Below are 19,827 nucleotides of genomic sequence, written 5' to 3'. Positions count from 1 at the left end.
TTGTTAAAACGAGACTCGACTGTACATGTATTATTTTAAATATGCACAGCAAACCAAACCGCAATTAAAACGTGCATAAATATACGTAAGTAGTGTACAAAGTCCTCAGTCAAATTTAATTACAATTTAAAACAGCATTTGAAGAATAATGGCGGATAAATGGAAAGGCCCTGCCATGATATGGCGTAAGGAGGAGGATGAAACAGCGATTATTATGCGGCAATTGGTATGTAGGCTACATTCCACTGGTTGACGCATTTTGTCCATCAGTTATTTGAAAATCTTTTGCGCACCAGGCAAGTCGAGCGGCAACATTTCGCTGGTTCACGCTGTTTTGTCCATCTATTAACATTTGGAAATCATGCGTACCAGGCAAGGTGAGGTTTATTTAGCGAGAGCGAAATTTAAATGGTTGATTATCAGAAACGGACGGCGGCATAGCCTCCTCATTCTTAACGTGGCCAACTGCTTCTCATCACTCCTTGATGTTCCGTGAACTTTTCTTTTCATGAATATTTGGCGAGTCAAAATTTGATATACGCAATAACGTTTGAGTGTCATTTTTTAAAATAATAATAATATTAACCCTGCTATGAAAACATGCATTGTCAGCCTTGTTATTAATTGGGTCAATATTGGTCAAGACCTCCATTGGCATACACAGTATGCCAGGAGGTGAGGAAGAGAATTCTGACCGATTGTGACCTCTTAAATAGTAGGAGGGTTAATAATAATAATTACCTTGGATTGGACATTTGGGAGACATTCCCATAGACTTGAGCTCAAAATTTTCAAACTTAAATAATATTATTAATAATTATTATTAATCTCTTGTAATTTTGACAATTAATTAGCAAACAAGGAAATATTTGATGTGAAAACATTGCCAGTGAATGATTGGCACGTAAATAAGGTGGACATGTTTAGGGCAAAAAAAAAAGTCTCCGGTTTCTGGTATGGAGCTTGCCCAAAAAGTGGTGCGGCGACGCGCCTTTTTTTTTTTTTACCTGATATTTTTTGCTTCAAATGTCGGCTGATGACTGCAAATGGTGCCAAACTAAACTTAGTGCAAATATATGGGAGTCCAGAGAGGCCACATAAAGCTTATTCTCGATCATAACCCCCTCTAAAAACACGTTAAAATTGTGCAGCAGCAGGATTCCAGTCAAACCAGTGAGTTTGGCGGTTTTGAGACATCATCTTTCATTGAAAAAAAAAACTTTTTCATTTTGCCGACGCGCATGGCTACGGCGACGCGCGCGCATACCAGAAACCGGAGACTTTTATTTTTGGCCTTACGTATAAATCACGTTAAAAACAGCCAATGAGAGGTAGAATATGACAAGAAAGTGAAGCAAGAAGCACAGCTGTCATGGCTCTAGTCACCAATACGGTCACAACACAAGACCAATCATAAGTAAGGTCACAAGTACATGTGTAATGCAATGTAACAAGGACATAGCTGCTACTTCATTCTGACTTGCTTATTGTGACTTTGCATACGAACGGATGACATATCGACTTTTCATCAACTTGGGATATACTTACGATGTGCAACTAAAATGATGACTACATGCATGTACAACTCGGGTGAGAATACCTGTACCTTAAATATACTACAAGTGCATACGTTAGGGTGTCCTTATGGATACATGTAAAATGTGTGCATAGATTTTGATTGTCAATTTGCATGTACATGTCCTGAAGTTGGATTTGTTTAATTACTCAGTACATTCACTGTGTATATCCATTCACAGAACTACCTTACAAGTTATAATATGCACGGAAAACAGCAGGATAATTTTGTTATTTCAAAAAAATAGACAAATACTCTCTTAAAAACTGAGGCTCCTCTGTCATATGGATGAAACAGATATTACTGCATCTGTACATAAAATACTTTCAATGATTACACTAAAACTGGCCAAAAGAATTATCTGGAAGCAGTTCGCAAAACAGCTGAAATTAAACAGCTCCCAAAAACCCTGAGACCGCCTTTCCTGTACTACATTACGTCTTTTTGGACATTTTCCTTTATGTCCTTTTGGACATTTTCAAATCCATTATGCCTGCATCTAAAAGACGGCAAAACCAACAGGAGTTTAGGCCAAAAAAAAAAGGGTTCCGGTTTCTTGTCTGCGCGCGCATCGCCGTAATCATGCACGTCGGCAAAATTAAAAAGTTTTGTTTTCAATGTAAGATGATGTCTCAAAACTGCCAAATTCACTGGTTTGACTGGAATCCTGCTGCTGCACAATTTTAACATGTTTTTAGATGGGGTTACGATCGAGTATAAGCTTTATGTGGCATCTCTGGGCTCCCATACATTTTGCACTAAATTTAGTCAGGCACCAAAATTGCAGTCATCAGCTGACATTTGAAGGAAAAAAAAAACATGTCGCCGCACCACTTTTGGGGCAAGCTCCATACCAAAAACCGGAGACTTTTTTTGGCCTTAGAGTTCATGAGATGTATTAAAAGGTGTTGGGAAATAAAACGGACAAGTTATTGCAAAACCTTGTATTTGTGCTAGTAGGGTAATTTGTGAAGTACGATCCTAGTTTTTGTTTTAGAACTGAGTGCATATACACAATGTGCAATTGATATTTCAGTTTAGCCCCTACATTCACATGATTCCTTCTTACAGGTTTTTGTCATTATTTCAGTTTCGTACCGCTGCTTTTCGTACGACCTTTTTATGACCCGTTGTGGAGGATGCGGTGGCCTGCCTGTTTGGTTTGGTTGCTGGGGCAGCTCGCTGTGCGGGCCTCGTGGTCCTGTTCTGAGGCTGTTGGGATAAAGATGGAAGTTCGAGCATGAGCATTCCTTTGAAGTAAGGGAAGGCAGTTTGCCCATATTGAGAAAGGGAAAAAAAGAAAATAAGACCTAATTTGGATTCATAGACATATGTCTCTATATGGAGTTAACCCCTAAAAGCCGGGGAGTGGCTGTAGCCACGTCCGCTAATCCTCATTGGAATGCATTTGCCAGCTGTGGTATGCCATGGCACAGGGCTAGTGGGTAGTTCCACAGCTGCTGCTTTTGTGCAGTCCCCCTACCACACAAAGGCTGTGCAGTCATGCGGGCCACTTGCTAAATGTATGGAGTAATGCCCCCATTACTCCCTGTCCTTAAGGGGTTAAACATTTCACGAAAGACAAACTCTGATAAACAGCAGGACAAAGAACTGTGCCGTACCTGAGAGCCGGTTGGTCCCTTCGTCTTTGCACTGCTTCCTTGTTTGTCTGTGGTTTGCCTGGGGCCAGTGCTGCCACCAACGCTGCTCGCTTTAGATCTCTGGCCTTGCTGGGTACTCCCCTGGGTGTGTGTCAACTGACTTGTCTTGGGGTTTGTGTTGGGGTTTCTGGTGCTGGTTGGACCTCTTTTGTGACTCTGGGGAGCTTGCTCTTGCCAAGTTGTCATGCCTGGAACAAAAGGAAACATGCAACCAACCACCTAAAGGCAGGTTCATACTCAACGCCAACCCGCACGCGAATTTGTGATGCCAGGGCAAGTTTTCGCGCTGCAAATTCTCAAAAGTTGAACATTTTCAACTCCCGCCGGTGAATTCCGCAGCAAATGCTTCGTGACGTCAAAATTGTATCGCATTCGCATGAAGTATAAACCGGCCTTTAAGGATCAGGAGAAAGCACTGTTAGATCACTCATAAGAGCTGAATGTGCACCACATGTTGGCTCTGACTTACAAGCATATGGCGCAAAGTATGCACAGATAACTTTGTCTGATTGTTTCTTTACGTGAGCACCAAGCATATGTCGGCTAGGACCTGGGGTCAATGACGGCACTTTGGGTACTTAAAGGTTCACGGGTTTGTAGATTTTCCTATTCCTACCTTGTTTTTTATTGGTGATATTGACCGTTTCCTTTGTTACGGCTGTTCCAGAAGTGGTCACTTCCTCCGTTGCTGCTCTTGGTGGCTGCTGCAAGAGCTAGGGAGGGAAGTATTCAACAGGGTTGGAATCGAGGCAATCATGAGTCAATTCACAAGTTAGGTCACTGACGAGCAGTGCTTGAACACCAACAAAGAATGCCTTTGTCACAGCTCCCTGGAATAGCTTGTGACATGAGATTGGATAACTCGTGACTGACTCAATTACAAATCGGAGATTCAAGACATCACAGGGCTGAAACAATAGAGGGTCTGGCACTGGCAGATTCGGCGAGTGGAGCTGTGGGGCTGAACGGAAACTAAGAGTTTATTTTTGCTCCTATCCGAGAGCTCCTGCTCCTGTCAGAGTTCCTGGATGGAACAGGCTATTTTGTTATGAGTTTTTATGCTCACCATCTGTATGTAGTGCTGGAGTGCCATCTGCCTGTGCCCATGCTCGGCGAGTCTCTCCAAAAGAATGTTAGAGCTGTCGGTCAAATAAAGAAGAAAGAAAAAGACATCATTGATGAACAAAAACCCATACCTGAAACGGTGCGATAATAAAGACATAGAAGGAACAGAGAAGGAATGGTACTCAAGAAAAACACTCTGAGATCCAATTAAAGAAAGGAAACAAGGTGTTACCTGTCTGGATTGATCGGGCCCGACTCCAACTCACTGACTGTTTCATCTTCGCTGGGATAAGCTGCCATCGAATCTGACAACATGACAACAAAATTTCAAGAAATTGTTAATCAGCTTTTCAGTTCTTTACTCTGATCCCCCAAGATCCTTCATACAAATTTTGATGGGTTTTGTTTGTAGGATTAAGGGAGCCAGAGGTAAGCCCCGTACTGTAATAGCGGCTTGATGACCCTATTGCAAAGAACAGGCCATTGGTTCCGTGAAAAGTTGAGGATTTGGGATGGCTCCTGGCAAAACTGCCAAGGGTTGAATTAATTTGACTGATATCAATTTGACACTTACTAGTGGTTTTTGTATCATCAAGCGATGGCAGAATCTCCCTAAACTCTCCAAATTCCTCCTGTCCACCTTGCCTGGTACCCTCCCGCAGACCATCCCAGCCACCCCCTGTAGCTCTCAGTATGTCTCCTAGAGTCAACCCAGCCAGACCACTGGGAGGATCTCGCAGTGGGGAGCTGTGACCTGATGGGGGCGACATCTCTAACATCCGGAGCCCTTCTGGGATCAGATCCTGGCTTGGGATGTGTTCCCCTGAAGAAGGGTTTACAGTTTCTTTTTTCTTAGATGGTTCCTTAGCAGGTGCCGCATTGGTTCTAGATCCAGAGAGGAGCTGTACACCCTGGGCGGGTCTTTGCTTCTGCTGCAAGGTGCTTGATGGGTACTCGGGGTGGGTCTTGAGTGTGTTAGCAAAGAGGTCTTTCATGATACTTGGTTCCCTCCACGACTCTGCCAAAGCTGTTGTTGCATCAGGTATTGGAGCGGAAACGGATTGAAATCCCTGAGGTTGTTGGGGTTTTCCATGGAAAACACTCTTTGCATGATTCTCCATCCTGTTTGATGTCTTGAAAGACACAAAGGAGTCTCCTTGTATCTGTATCCCACTTTCTGGCACCTTTCCATTACTCAGTAAAGAAAACCCATCGTCGGTTGTGTCTTGTACAGCAGGTATGTTGAAGAATTCTGACATGCTGACTGCATCGTGCTTGGGGAAGACACTGTCGCCAGGATTGGACTTGAGGGCGGTATCCGGGAGGAAACTGAACAGGTTGCTGAAGGGAGGACTTTGGGATGCGGTGGAGGTTGCCAGGGAGAGGTTGGGGAGATGAAAGGTGTCGTCTTCTTGACCATCTCCACCTTCGTGCTCTGCAATGAAATCATAAATGCTGAACTTATGCCAATCTGGGCCCTTTTTCTCGGCGCCGTTTAACACAAGATTGTGTGCTATCTACATGTATGTATCTATTCTAAGGAGACTTCCAGTAGCAAAGTGAAGAATTTGCTCATAAAAGTGAAGTAATAGTAGAAATCTTTACAGTTGTACACACACTGGTTCACCCATACTCCGTAGTTGTGGGCACTACACACGAGATATTCCATGGGGAGACCCAATAACACGGTCTTAATTTGCCTAACAATTAAAAACTTCCCCATAATGCGGTGATGGCCGGCCCACACAACCACAGTTCGGAGTCTGCATAAGTTAATTTTCATCTCAACTATTTAAGGGGGTACCCCCACCAGTGAGGGGGTACTTGTGTACAAAGTCAACACTTAAAGAAGCCAAACAAAAAATAGCTGTAAGGGAATTCAGATTGATTTATTTGTACCTTGTTTATGATCGTCCAGATTGCCAGCCCCAACACCAACACCCCTCTTTGGTGGCGACACGGAGATGGTGATGGGGCTGTCCCCTGGTCTGTTGTCCTGTGGTCTGGTGTCCTGTGTCCTCTCTGGCATGTGGCTTGCTCCTTTCGCAGCCTCCATCCCAGAGCTAAGCTCCTGTTGACATATGTGATTGAAATTTTCAATGCTTTGAACCTTGAATGAGTCTTACAAAAATGTAATAGGAAATCCATCTATGAAGTAACAACAACAGGAAAAACATAAAAGAGTCTTTGTTTTGACCTTTCAACTTCACCTTTGTCTTAATATGGCAAGTCCTTGCAGAAAAGAGACTCAAATCTATCTTTTGGCAGTTTCAGCTCCCCTGGATTACAAATTCAAGGTGTTACCTTAATGAGTGGTGAGGCACTGGTCACCTGAGACAAGACATCAGTACAGTAGACCTGGACACCTTGAAGTCTTTGGACCAGAGCGGACCTGAAATGAGATCAGCCAAACTCTGTAAGAAACCTGGAAAAGATCTTCATTACAGAAAGCAAGTTCTGTTGGACCTTGTTGATCCAACACACTTCTTGTTTTGAAACAGTAAGTACCCTCTGCTCACAAAATAGCAAGCGCAATTAGATTACCAACCTCTGTTGCTGTGCCTTCTTAAGACGTTGAGTCATCTGTGCCATGTCTTGATGATGTTGCTCCAACCTGAAGTGAGAAAAAGAGGATGAAATTAGACACAAGCAATGCTTTATAAATCTATCAAAACTGTAACTGCTGGAAAGTCTTGCACCTCTTTCTGTTTCTTTACCTGGTCTTATACTCTTGAGTCAGATCCTGGATCTTTTTATCTCTCTGGGCAAGGTCCTGAACATGCGATGACCTCTGAGAAAGAAGCTGGCTCTGGTGATGATCGTGAAGCTCGCTGAGCTGCTTGCGGTGTGACTCTCTCAGCTCTGCTTCTGTCTGGCTGCTCTGCAGCTGCAGTTCCCGCATGCGGTCATCCACAAGCCTCTCAAGTTTCTCTTGCCACTCGGCTTCTAACTTCTGTTGAGCGGCTTCTGCTTTTGCCTGCTGGAGGTTCAACTCCAGACACATGTTCTCCTGTAAAAAGGACGTTTTAACATTATTATATACTTCTTTTTTTGGTAAATTTCTTTTATTGGAACTGAAATCAATGGCTCCTTAAGTTTACAAGTACTGTAGATCGCAAGCCTGTCAAAAACAAAACATAGTTGGAGACGATTATAGAGTAATGTTCTGTGTAAGAGGTGGGAGGAGAACTGCAAGTATGGTTTCAGGTAGGGACTAACATAGGGAGAATAAAATTGTTGATGCTTTGCTTTACCTTATCTTTTGTTGCATTGTCTAATTCAGCTTTAAGCTTGTCCACTTCTTGCTGTCTGGTAGACAGCAGTTCAGAAATCTTCAACTCCTCTGCAATTTTAGCCTGAAACAAAATTGAAATCCCTTGTTATGCAATGACAAATGCAAAGACACCTGGTATACTTTTTTTTTTGGAACAAGGTTCATCTATTTGTGATTATTTACTACAGTAGGAAGTTTCAGTCGGAAGAACATGATCTTGACACAGCACTTGTTTGATGCAATGCCATCAGCTTATTAAGGCACCTTTGAGGGAATCCAAGCTTTAATTTGGAAAAAAAAGTGACAAGCTCAGCTCTCCTTGAAAGACTTTTACCTTCTGTTTCTCCAGCAGCTGCTGATGATCCTTCTCCAGATGCTCAATCCTCTCCTGAAAGTCCTTCCTCATTGTCTGGCTCTGCTGTCGCTCCTACAGTTGATGCCAACAAAGCATTATGATTAGATGTATCTTAACTTATGATGGATAAATTTAGCAAAACTAAGATGGCTGGCATAAACAATTTCAAGACATTTACAAAAGGATGAATGCATGTCAACTTTCATGGCAACACATCACAATTGACGATGAGTCTTTTGGTAATCGTAACATCAGTGTCTCTCCAGAGCCACTTAACCTAAGGCACAACAATCACCAAAACAAAAACGTTAAAATTTCCCAACTAAATAACTATCCAATGTGAGCTCATTTTTGTGTCGTAAAGATTTGAGGGGAATATTAATCAATTTTGGAAATTTTTTTCTCACACATTACCGTACCTCTGCTAGCATGTGTTGCACCTGCTTGATTTGTCTGTCCAAGCGATGGCGCTCTTCAACAGCACTATCTCTCTGATGCTGGGTCTGGGTTGTAAGCTTCCGTTCTGCGACTAGCTGATCTTTGACCTTTGAGTGGTCTTCTTGGAGGGATACTAACTGTAATATTCAAAGCATGAAGGATTAACTCACAGCACTGTTATAGAGATTCTGAAGTACAAATTATTTGAAAACTCTTTTTAAAAATGGTGTTGCCAGCACTTTGACAGAAGCCTGCCTACCTGAGAGACAGTGTCCCGCTGTAGCTGCAGCGCTTGCTGCAGCTCGCTGCTAAGTTTCTCCTTGGCTTGATCCAGCTCTATCTGATGATCATCAAGAGCCTGTGAATTTTAAAAGTTGCACTTAATCAAACATTGCCGGTTCAGAAAAGTAAGGCAAAAGTGCAATAAACATTTGTGCATGGTTTTTTCTTTTTTGGGGGGCATACCTTCCTCAACTTGTCCATCTCCTCAGCCGTTTCGTGTTTTTCGTTTGCAAGTCTCTCCAGAGCTTCGTTCTTGTCCTGTTCCTGTTTCCTCCACCCATCGACGATCCTGGCCAGTGTCTACCAGAGAGATTAAAAGATTGATAATTTTAAGCAGTAAGTCTTGAGATTGTCTACCGATGAAGAGCAACATTTCAGACAAATGCATGGCGGAAGGAACAACTAGGGAGAGCGGTGCAGATGCACTATGTGAAGTGAATGTGTTTAAAAAATTAGGGAGATGTTCCGAGAAGAGAAAGTGGCGAGGCATGAACTCAACTTTATGGCCATATCCCGATGACAGTTCTGATGCTATACATTTGAAAATGCCATGGGTAATATTGAAGGGTAAGGAAGGGAGGGGAGTCTGGGTAAAGTACTACCTTGTCCAGCTGCTCAATCATCGCATCCTTCTTGCGCTCCGTGGAGACAGCCACTGCCAGTTGTTGTTGAGTCTCAAGAAGCTTGGCTTGTACATCACCGATCTGTTTCTCACAGTGCTGTTGGAAAAAGTGACAGAGAAAATGTACAGGCCGGCAGAATCCTCCACTTTGAACCAGGCTCTACCTTTTCTCGTTGCTGCAAATCCCCAGCCCCCAATTTCATCTGGTGGATTTTGAAAGATCTAGGTGAGTAAGGGATAATCCTGTCTCATATAAACGATATTAATTTTCTTAAATGCTTAAAAATGTTTGACACCTTGTTCTATTTTCTTGAGATCTGTAGTGCCGGAATTCTACTTTTCTCAATTCAAGACGGGTCTCGTTTCGGCCTCACCTTTCGCCTGTATCGCTCCTTCTCTAGGCTATCCTTCAGCATCTGATTCTCGGCATACAGTGTTCCTTCCCTGGACGACGCGCGCAGTGCTGGCACGTGAATGTTGCCCAGATTCCGTAAGGACGATAACCCTAGACCACTGTCCATGGCGAGTGGGGAGACGTCTTGGTAAGCTTCGGGGCTAAGAAAGTTTTTTTGTCAGTAAAATAGAGTAAAACAATCTCAGTAAAGAGAAGACATTGTCAGAGGGCAAATCCTTCCAAACCAACCTTGTAATACAAAACACTTTCAGTTTTTACCGAATATTTGTTTATTTTACCACATAGTCAGCAGTTCACAAAAGAGATACAAGTGAGCACAGGGGCTGGGAGATCTGGGTTTTAGTGTCCTCAGGCAAGATACTTTACTGCAATAACACATTTGTCCACAGAATCAACCTGAAACCTGGTCTAGATTATTGTGTGAATATATTTATATAAGATCAAGTATCATTAAATGGAATAAAAGTGCAGACAGTGACAGTACCCAAAACACACTTAAATTTCCGAGGAACTTCGAAGAAAAAACAGATAGTCCTTCCTTTTCTTCTGTGGACAGTTGATGTTTACAGACACATAAAAGTTCACAATTACCCAAGTAAAGACTCAGTTCTGGCACTGTCAAATGACTCCCTGGTGAAGCCGTTCTCAGCTGCCAGCAACTCTCCAATGCTCTCCTTGGACTCCAGACTGTCACGCTCTACAATGTAAGGCAGAGTAAAGTGAGAAATCAGTGTTTCGGTGACAATGTGTGTTGTCTACAATCATGCGAGCAACAATATTATGTTTTCTTACCGAGCGATGGTCGGCCCATCGAGTTGTGAACCATGTGATACAAACTCCGCCGTACTTTTTCCATTTCCTGAATTTCTGAGAAGTTTTTCTCAGCACTGGTTGTAATCTGTTGGGCAAGAAAATAAAACTGTGAAAGCAAATCAAGAAAAAAGAAATCGAAACTAAATTTGAGACCTTTTTTTCTTACCCTGATGTCATATGAAATTATGATTAATATGGTTTCATAATTTTACTTAATTGTGCAATTTCATGGACAATTTTGCATACTATCTTAACAAAGCCATGTGAGTTTCAATAAAATGGCAAACAAATTATCGTAGGCCTCATTTTATTACCCTTAGTTTTGGAGGATGATCACGGTGGTGACTTTGATGACGTTTCTCGTGAGAATTCACATTACTCCTGTCTGCATCTTGATGACTGTCCTGACTCCAGTTCATAGTCGTTGCTTGTCTCACATCGGCACTGTGAAAGCTCTGCAACAGACCTGCATTCTGAGAATTACCCATCCCTCTAGAAAGGTGCTCTGGCTTATCAACACTTCTGTCATGGTGACGAACAAACTCCCTTCTGCCTTCCGGAGACGCTTTCAAAGGGGGAGGTTCCCTTCCTGAATGGGCATGTCTCTCCTTTGATGCCGAGGTTGTCTTTACTGTCTGGCTATCAAAAAGCTGCCTGTTTGCCGGCACGGCTGGGTGACTGTGCCTGGACATTTCCTGCAGTATGCCCGAGTCCCGGAGGGTCTGGGAATGATAGGCGAGTTTGTTATCAGCAGTTGCAAGAAGCCTCTGGGGTTGCTGATCATGTTGTCTACTGGAGTAAGGGGTACTGGGCAGAGAAGACATCCCCTTTATCCAGGCCTCCTTCTTGCCATCAACTTGACAGCCAGGATACAATCTCTGATCCTGCCAAACGGCATCCACTGATGTACCAGAGTTATGGTGTGAAATATTGTGCTTCTCTAAGGACGACTGAGTCAACGTCGACACATTGCTGAGTCTGAATTCTGGACTGTCTCCCAGATTACTCCCTGGTTTGTCATCATTACCCTTGAGGAGGGTACTAGACTGGACCAACGACGCACGAAGGCTGGACAGCTGGCTGGCAGGGGAGATGGTGTCAGGATGGGCGGAGACTGCAGCTGCTTTGAGGAGGGGGGACGTGGCCGTACTGTCCAAAGGCTCAACTCCACTGAGGCTGTCTGTGTCTGCTATGGAAGCCATTTTCTGTAAAAGACCAATTCAAACAGCACACGTGTTTATGCACAATTTAAGTCAATCAATTAACACAACTTTTTGCCAATTAAATATAGCCATAAACTTGACCAATAAAACATGATCAGCTTTATTGATACTCGTGTAACTGTAAATTTAAAAGTTGCCTAAATTTAGGCCCTTTTTTTACTTTTACTAGTTTTAGGGCCTAACTTTCTAAGGTCCTCGCCTTAGATCATGCTATGTAAAAAAAAAAAACCCGTGACCATGGTAACAGTAACCATAGCAACAAAACAACAGATTTGAAAAAAGATGAAAATGAAAAAGATGTTGGGCCTAGCTAGGCCTTTTATTGACTATCAGACTATGGAGACTGATGATACCTCAGCTGCAATATTATGGAAAGTTAGATAATGCATTGCATTCATATGCTTAATGTTAATAACAGGTATGATATTTAAGTGTACATAAATTAATATAGCGTTACTGGTTAAGGCATTTATGCGTAAAAACCGACGTCTCTCCCACTTACTTTTCCCGTTTCTCGATCACGTCCTTAAACGCAACAATCAAGATCATAACAAGTTCTACACTTACTTACCTACAATATGTCATATACAATGCATTAATTGGACAAGCTTCCGCTATAATGATCTACTTAAACTTATTATCTTCCACTGATTTTGCGTTTAATTTTCACCCAACCAAAAGCAAAACACAAACATTGTAATTTAAATTTGGCTCTGCGATTGAAAACCTTTTCACTGAATTTTATATATCTACGCATTCGCTCTTGTAAAATTCTGGAAGAAAATATACTGCTATGACACTAGATGTATTTTTAAAAATACATATTCACATTAAAATGATCTTATGGCAAACATAACAGATAATTCAAAAGCTTTTTAAAAGAAACAAATGACATTATTGAACTACTTTATACACTGGCGGGAGGGTACGGCGTTGTTTATGCGAAAACAGTGCCGTATTTATTGGTAAGGGTCAACGTTGAGGGCGCTATTTCAAACATGGATGTTGAAACTGAAAGTTGTGCTCCGAAAAAGTTGAGGTAGGCCTACAGATTTAGTCTTGATTTTGGAGTATTTGTATGATTTTTTTGTATCGTTATGGAAGGTTATCAGGAAGGGTTATTCAATTATTAAGCAATATTGAAGTCGTTCATGTCTAGAAAACAATGAAACTGAGATTGAGAATTAATTTTATTTGGAAAAAAATGTATCCAGACGCTTGTTAATGTCTTCTTCTCTTCTTCCATTGAGTACATCCCTCCATAGTGGAGTATTGTCGTATGTTGTGTCGATTGTGTGCAAAGTCTATGGAGAGTTGCATGCATTTTTAAAGTATTTTCTAACAAAAATTGGAAATGTTTCTCAGTTCCAGAATGGTTTCATTCACTTTCAGATACATGTCTTTGTCACATTTTTTTGATTACTGAACTTCATTGGAAAAATATGTGGTGAAAAACCTTTGGCTTCAGGATACAACATTCTTTCCATTACTAGCAAGTAGCATGACTAGGTTTAAGTGAGTTTGAGTCGCATAAAAAAGTGACACAAATTTATTTGTCTTTATCACATGAGTATGGGCAATAAACATGATGAAGGAAATTATTCACAAACCAGCAATGACTTTATTACAAAACTGATTTAGTTGTCTAACTCGATTTTTTCCCAGCCACAAGCAGTACAAGGCTCTCCTAAAGAGGGAAAAGCGAAGATGTCAACGACAGGCTGCTGCACAGCTCCAAGCGGAATTGGAGGCAAGGAATGCTCCTCCCTCAGAGGACCCCACTGTTGAGGAGACGGCAAGACTTGTCAAGATAGAACAGGAGCAAGAGAAGAAAGATGAAGAAGAAAGGTACGCGAAGATGAAACGGAGCCATAGAGTCGGTTACTACTACTAGTCTAATCACAAGACATAAGAATTGAAACTGGAGTTGCATAAAGTTACACAGGATGAACCATGTCATGATCTATTAGTTTGTTTTGTTTCAGGAGGGTAGCACATGAAGCATGGTTGGAACGAGAACAGCTAGCCCAGGAAGCATTTGAGGTCATAAAGAAGAAAGAGGAGGCGCAGAAAAAGAAACTCTTGGAAGAGCAGGTAGGCTAAATAAAAGATTTTATTATTAAAAAAAAAACGCCATCACAAGTTCAAAACAATTTTCTCGAATGCCTCTGACATCTGACTCTGCTTTTTTCTTGTCTCCATAGCGACGCATCCAGGAGGAATGGGAGGCAAGACAGAAGCAGGAGAAGCAGACTAGCCAAAGCAAGAAGGAGCGAGAACTCGAGGTGACGCTGCAAATCCAATGCTTCATGACGCTGGCACAGATGATATATATCCGACCTTCAAAACACTCTTTCATTTTTTGTTTTGCCTCAATCTTCCAATGTTCCTCATCACCTGTACCGTTTTCTTTACTTTGTTTTTCATGGCAATGGAGTTGGCAGTGGTAAATGTTTGATATCAATGCCTGGCCGTTTAAACTTGGGCATCATCGGAATGACTTTGATATGGCTCACAATTAGGTATACGTCAATGGAAGCAGCACAACCAACTTCCCATACATGCATGTAAAACGGCCGACTGTAGCCAAGTGATTCGGACACGGCCTTATAGATCAGATCGCTTAAAGTCACCCCGGCATGAGGTTATATTTCAAATTCCATTATCCTTAACTGGTAACACGTCTCAGTCACAGCTGGTCGGCTACGAGCATTGGAGAAATCTTCCCTGAAGTCCTAAGAATGTATCTTTTGAACTTGTCATTTATTTTGTCGCTTGAGAGAATGCTTATCTGGTCGCTGATGTGGATCAAGATTTGCATTAAATATTACCAGGTTCCTGATGTCATGTTACCACGTAACATATAACTTAATGACAATTTAGTAGATCTTAACGACCAATTCAGTAAAGTATTTTTAAGCTTATTCGGTGGCAGTTTCCGATACCCGGCTGTAGTGAATTTTCATATTTTTCATGTTGAATATAATTGTTGTTTTTTGAGAAAGGAACGGCTACCTTAACTGAATCAGTTTTCATACTTTCAGCCAGCTGATCATGACATGCAACTTAACACAGTTTTTCTCAGACAATTCACTTCCCATTGCCCATGTGTCTCTACTTAGGATGTCCTGCAGCAACTCGACAAGGAAATAGAAGCAGGGGTGAGCAAATTTTCCTTTTCTTTGTCCATTTCTCATTAAATCATGTTGTGACTTTATTTGTTGGAGGCTATCCAGATTCCTTAAGCCAATTTCACACTAGAGCCTCTCAACCGGGGTTGAACTGGACCCAGGGCGAACCTAGCGCTGCCCCGGGTTGATTTTTTAATTTTTCAACCCCAAAATCAACCCTGCATCGTTTCACACTTGTTTCGTGCAAACCAACTTATTTCGCTCGGTTACCACTGTTTTTAACCCTAGCGAGAGTTTCAATCCTGGTTGAAAATCTCGACCCTGGTCTGAAGCAGGGTTGGGTTCAAACTGGGGTGAAATCAATCACAGGGTTGGCGCAGGGTTGAAACTTGCAAGTGTGAAATGCCGCGTGTTTTCAATCCTGTGCCAACCCCGAGATTTGTCTAGTGTGAAAAGGCCTTTACTAGTGGGGTTCAAAAATACATTGGAATTGTTGAAATTCTCGTTACTCATATAGTTACTTCCAGTTACTCCTGTTATATAACCCTAACTCCCTAGGCCTTTTTGCTAGGATGTAGCCTCAATCCTGCAAAATCCTGCAATTGGCCTCATGGAAAAATAGCATATAGCCTCAATCCTGCAAATTCCTCCGTTATTTCTTGAATATGGTCCATGGAGGGATGACCACTGCCTGAATCCTGCAAAATCCTCCGGCTATGTCTGTCAATAGGCTGAGGTAGAGGCAGTGACATCCTGGAGCAGTGCGGAGGATTTCAAGTATAATCAAGGACTAAATTTATGCACGGCTGAGCATAAACAACACAAGGTCCGGCCCAAGACCTTGACACAGTGCGTACTCCGAAATCAGCAACGCACTTTTGCCATGTAACCTCAATCCTGTCAATTCCTCCAATTTGCAAAAAGGATTTTGGAGGATTCAGGGCGGTTAGGGTTAATGAGTGAAAAGAAAATTTAACGAATAAAAAGTTCTGTACTGTTGCCTTATTACTTTGTAGTGGGTTTAAATCCTCCTCGGCTCTAATAATTAAGCCCTAACCTTACCCATTTTATTTGCTCTGGCTGCGTTTGCTGAATGTAAGAGATTCCATCAGCAGATTAATGTGAAGCCTGCTCAGTCCAAAAGATAATAACAGAAATATCAAAAGGTCTTTTTCTTCGCTGATAGATCCCAACTGTAATTTTCCACTCTTGGATTTTGTTACTCTGTTATGTTATTAGGAGGATAAACCAACGCATAACCCTGAAGCACCACGACAGTCGCAGCAAACGAAGCAAGAACCATGCTCCTTCTACCGTAAAACTGGAGGTTGTCGCTTCGGTGATAGGTACCCATGAACTTAATGCTTTTGTTCTTCACACAGTTTTTGTAGTTTGACAATTTTTGAATCTTTAATTTTGTAGCCCATACCGGTTCAACTACACGTTGCTTTCAGAAATTCTATAATTCCCTTTTCAAGCCCCACTGTTTCTTCTACAATATGTTCTCAAGACCAACCTAACCCTTACCCTGCCAGATGCAGCACAGTGCATCAGGTGGAAAAGTATGTTGCACTTTGATGCATTCAGCTACCAACACCAGTGCATAAACGGCCAATTCTGAAACAATGAGAGCTAAGTCCCATTGAACAATGCCACAGTTGTATCCTGCTGCAGTTGGTGACCACAGATGCTTAGACAGTTTGGCTTCGAGATTGTTGATCTGATGGATCTTGCTACACTGGGCAGGCTTGTCATTTACACAGGTGTTGCATGTTGCTGCGTTTTGCAGGGTTTCTAGCCAAAATACCACGAAGGGATAGGATTAATATAGTCAAGCAGCCTCCTTGTCCGTCTATGTATTTTGAATGTTCTTACACTTAAACACGCACCTCCGACACTAAATTGATCCTTTCCTTCATCGGCTTGTTTTGCAGGTGTTCCCGCACCCACATCCCACCTGAGATTAGCACTTCCCTCCTCTTCCCCCACATGTACATCGACTTCACCCTGGAGCAGAGCCATCGAGACGAGTACGACACCGACATGGGCTTGGAGTATGACGAAGGAGATGCTTACGAGAGATTCTTAGAGTTCTACAATGACGTGTTGCCTGAGTTGAAGGAATTCGGAACTGTAGTTCAGTTCAAGGTAAAGGGTTCATATCATGTGTGTTCCACAATTTCCTCCCTATCTCCCCGTGAAAAGTCTAAAGGACAAACAAAATGCGTAGAAACCGAAGCTTGAACATAGAGCCAAAGGATAAACCTACTGTTCTTGTTCAGACATCCTTTAGAACTTCACTTATTTGGGAGATGGTCATTTGAGTATCCTTTTACTTTCCTAGGTTTGTTGCAACTGGGAGCCACATCTGCGCGGCAATGTCTACGTCCAATACAAGAGAGAGGAGGACAGCAGTAAAGCCAGGGACTCCTTCCATGGCAGGTTCTACGCAGGCAAACAGCTCTCTTGCATCTTCACCCCAGTCACCAGCTGGAAGGCTGCTATCTGTGGTAAGTTCATACAAAGCCTTTCACAACAAACTATTCTATTAGATAACGCATGACTGTCAGCGGCTCAACCTTACCTTGATATTGATCAAGGACACAAGTGACCCCTGGAGAATGGTCATTCTTGAATTATAGTTGTAACTCTTTTCTCCTTATCAAATACAGGCATGTTCCACCAGAACAAGTGCTCAAGAGGGAAGAACTGCAACTTTCTGCATGTCTTTCAGAACCCGAACCGTGAGTTTGCCAATGCTGACAGAGACTTCCAGACGCTGGGGAGCCGAGGTGGGCAGAGCCAGAGAGGGTGGCGGTATGATCAGGACAGGAGGAATCGAGATCGAAGTCGGAGCAGAGAGAAAAGGAGAGAGCAATGTCGCAGAAGCCACAGCCGAGACAGAAGGCATAGATCAAGAGAACGCAGCAGGAGCCGAGAACGTAGATCCCGATATTCATCATCAAGAAGTCACAGATCAAGGAGCCGGGATAGAAGCAGAAAGAAAAGGTCCAGAACCCGTAGTAGATCTCGAAGCAGGAGCCCCCTAAGGACATCAAGGAGACACAGGTCAAGGAGTGGTAGCAGGTCCAGACGTCACTCACCAAGAAGTCCTAGAGAAACAAGTACAAGAAGCCAAGATCGATCAGTGCATCACAGGTCCAGGAGTCGATCAAGACACAGAGACTCACGCAGCCCAAGCCTTCCAAGGAGCTCCAGGTCCCGAAGTGTTAGCCCACAAAAGACTAAGAGTAAGAGTAAGTCGAGGAATGTGAGAAGTCAAAGCAGGTCAAGGGATGATCAACAGTCATCCTCAGACTGTGATGATAACATCCATGTGAGAACCAAACATCGGAAGAAGAAACATAAATCTGCCAAGGACAAAGGCAAAGTTGAACCTCCTGATCCTAGCCATGAAGATGTTTCTAACCAAGATACAAATGCTGATGGAGTTAACAAGTGTGAACTTTTAGATTCAAATTATCAGGAGAGATCAACAAATGGAGATCATCATAAGGAAGCAGAGAATGTGAACACTGATCAGCCTCTGATTAAGACTGAGATCACAGAGGAACTTAAAAAAAATACTAGATTAGAAGACAGTGAAAAACAAGATCATGCATCCAGAGAGTCAACCGGAGATGATTCTGGAGGGGAGTTGGAGGAGTCTAAATCATTGGACATCAAGCGTTCAAGGTATCTCTAATAAATCATACATGTACATGTAGTATCTTGAGTGAAATTGAGATTCTTAGGTTCTTGTCATTTTGTCGTAATGATTATCGAAAAGGGATTACGAATTAAAACTGTTGTCCTGATCTTACCGAAGAAAAAAACAGTGAGTCTAGTTTGCTTTGGGAAAAAGCATTGCAGTTGCAAAATTGCTATCAATCTGTCTAGGAAAAACAAAAATTCGATGTACGTAGGTATAAATGTGAGAAAGGATGAGAAGGAAGACACTGACCTCTCCCTGATATGAACTTAGCATTGGACAGGATTCAAACCTGGGCCACGAGATGGGAAGACGTGAATACTGTGCTGTAATGAGATAACCTTTGCCCCATATTCCATACAGGTCGCTGGGTAAAGACGAGTTAACGAGTAGCCATCGCAGCAGCAATAAAAAGAAGCACAAGCACAAGCACAAGAAACGCCGTCACAAGAAACAAAGGAGATTGTCGCCACACTCGGACAGCTAATCATTGATCTAAATTTCAAGTAACACTGACAGAAGGGCAGTAAACGATCATGGGTTTTTTATACTCGTTTTATTTTCCACTGAGCGTAATGAAAACTTGTGGGAATGTCTGCTGTTACAAGTTCAATAGAATCAAGCACTGGAAGTAACAGTAGATTTCAGGAGTTTCAAAAATAGTCTCTAAATAAACGGGCTAATATGAAATGTATTGGCAAATACTTACAAAATGTCAAAGAGAAGGAGTATGGGCTCCGTGCGCCAACATAAGAGGGCGTGTTTTTACCACTTTTGAGAGCTCCGTGTATAGGACACACAGCGTGCGCGCACTGTACTGGTTTGCGCACGAAGTAGGCACGACTTCCTGAATGTACAAAAGCTATTGGCCACAGTGTCTTGTCGTGAGCGTCAGGCGTAGTCGGCGCGCGAATACGTTAGAATTTAACTTGCGATGGTCTCCCAGACTAATCCTCGCCTCAAATAACTTTGCATCATTCGAAATACGCAGTGCATATGGATCGGGAAGCAGTCTAGGTCTCCCTCAACTCTCCTTTTAGCTAGGCCCAATTTCATAGAGCTGCTTAAGCAGAAAATTTGCTTAAGCACGAAAAAACATTGCTTAGTAAAATAACGTTACCGGCCAAAACTCCATGTGATGTACATTGCTTGTGACTGGTATTTAGCTGTTGTTTACTTAGCATAACAATCACATGGAGTTTTGGCTGGTAACCTGATTTTACTAAGCAATGCTTAAGCACATTTTGTGCTTAAGCAGCT

General features: G+C 42.4%; 2 protein-coding genes across 3 annotated transcripts; one reads left to right on the top strand and one right to left on the bottom strand.

Moving 5' to 3' along the window:
- Window positions 1-2,392: 2,392 nt before the first annotated feature.
- On the bottom strand, window positions 2,393-12,418 carry LOC119723467. Of its 2 annotated transcripts, none has more exons than XM_038194134.1 (21): window positions 12,227-12,275; window positions 10,816-11,706; window positions 10,481-10,586; window positions 10,280-10,385; window positions 9,648-9,828; window positions 9,254-9,370; window positions 8,835-8,951; window positions 8,629-8,727; window positions 8,351-8,506; window positions 7,911-8,003; window positions 7,557-7,658; window positions 7,020-7,312; window positions 6,851-6,916; window positions 6,607-6,694; window positions 6,202-6,373; window positions 4,877-5,737; window positions 4,535-4,607; window positions 4,304-4,376; window positions 3,854-3,950; window positions 3,199-3,425; window positions 2,393-2,788 (listed from the first exon to the last, which is right to left on the bottom strand). In XM_038194134.1, the coding sequence occupies exons 2-21, from the start codon at window positions 11,701-11,703 to the stop codon at window positions 2,663-2,665; spliced, it is 4,041 nt and encodes a 1,346-aa protein (XP_038050062.1). In that variant the 5' UTR covers window positions 11,704-11,706; window positions 12,227-12,275; the 3' UTR covers window positions 2,393-2,662. The 2 variants fall into 2 exon arrangements, with proteins under 2 accessions (XP_038050062.1, XP_038050061.1); XM_038194133.1 differs by lacking the exon at window positions 12,227-12,275 and adding an exon at window positions 12,296-12,418 and having other exon boundaries at window positions 2,394-2,788.
- Window positions 12,419-12,655: 237 nt separating this feature from the next.
- LOC119723465 (U2 small nuclear ribonucleoprotein auxiliary factor 35 kDa subunit-related protein 1-like) lies at window positions 12,656-19,599 on the top strand. The gene is made up of 10 exons (XM_038194132.1): window positions 12,656-12,763; window positions 13,390-13,572; window positions 13,710-13,818; window positions 13,929-14,009; window positions 14,847-14,885; window positions 16,095-16,201; window positions 16,790-17,003; window positions 17,200-17,365; window positions 17,528-18,551; window positions 18,931-19,599. The coding sequence occupies exons 1-10, from the start codon at window positions 12,723-12,725 to the stop codon at window positions 19,052-19,054; spliced, it is 2,088 nt and encodes a 695-aa protein (XP_038050060.1). The 5' UTR covers window positions 12,656-12,722; the 3' UTR covers window positions 19,055-19,599.
- Window positions 19,600-19,827: the final 228 nt, after the last annotated feature.

The sequence above is a fragment of the Patiria miniata genome, unplaced genomic scaffold (genome assembly GCF_015706575.1).
Source record: "Patiria miniata isolate m_02_andy unplaced genomic scaffold, ASM1570657v1 HiC_scaffold_17, whole genome shotgun sequence".
Lineage (NCBI taxonomy): Eukaryota > Metazoa > Echinodermata > Asteroidea > Valvatida > Asterinidae > Patiria > Patiria miniata.
Note: the sequence above shows the minus strand (reverse complement) of the source record. Positions and strands in the feature narration are given on the sequence as shown.

What these genes read in the sequence shown, in the direction of transcription:
- LOC119723467 (XM_038194133.1), bottom strand. Translation starts at nt 11,703, where the DNA reads ATGGCTTCCATAGCAGACACAGACAGCCTCAGTGGAGTTGAGCCTTTG. An exon ending in AGAACTGAGTCTTTACTTGG is followed by an intron (nt 9,829 to 10,279) that starts GTAATTGTGAAC and finishes AAACTTTCTTAG; the next exon opens with CCCCGAAGCTTACCAAGACG. An exon ending in AGATGGACAAGTTGAGGAAG is followed by an intron (nt 8,728 to 8,834) that starts GTATGCCCCCCA and finishes TAAAATTCACAG; the next exon opens with GCTCTTGATGATCATCAGAT.
- LOC119723465 (XM_038194132.1), top strand. Translation starts at nt 12,723, where the DNA reads ATGGATGTTGAAACTGAAAGTTGTGCTCCGAAAAAGTTGAG. An exon ending in TGTGCTCCGAAAAAGTTGAG is followed by an intron (nt 12,764 to 13,389) that starts GTAGGCCTACAG and finishes ATTTTTTCCCAG; the next exon opens with CCACAAGCAGTACAAGGCTC. An exon ending in GAACTGTAGTTCAGTTCAAG is followed by an intron (nt 17,004 to 17,199) that starts GTAAAGGGTTCA and finishes TTACTTTCCTAG; the next exon opens with GTTTGTTGCAACTGGGAGCC.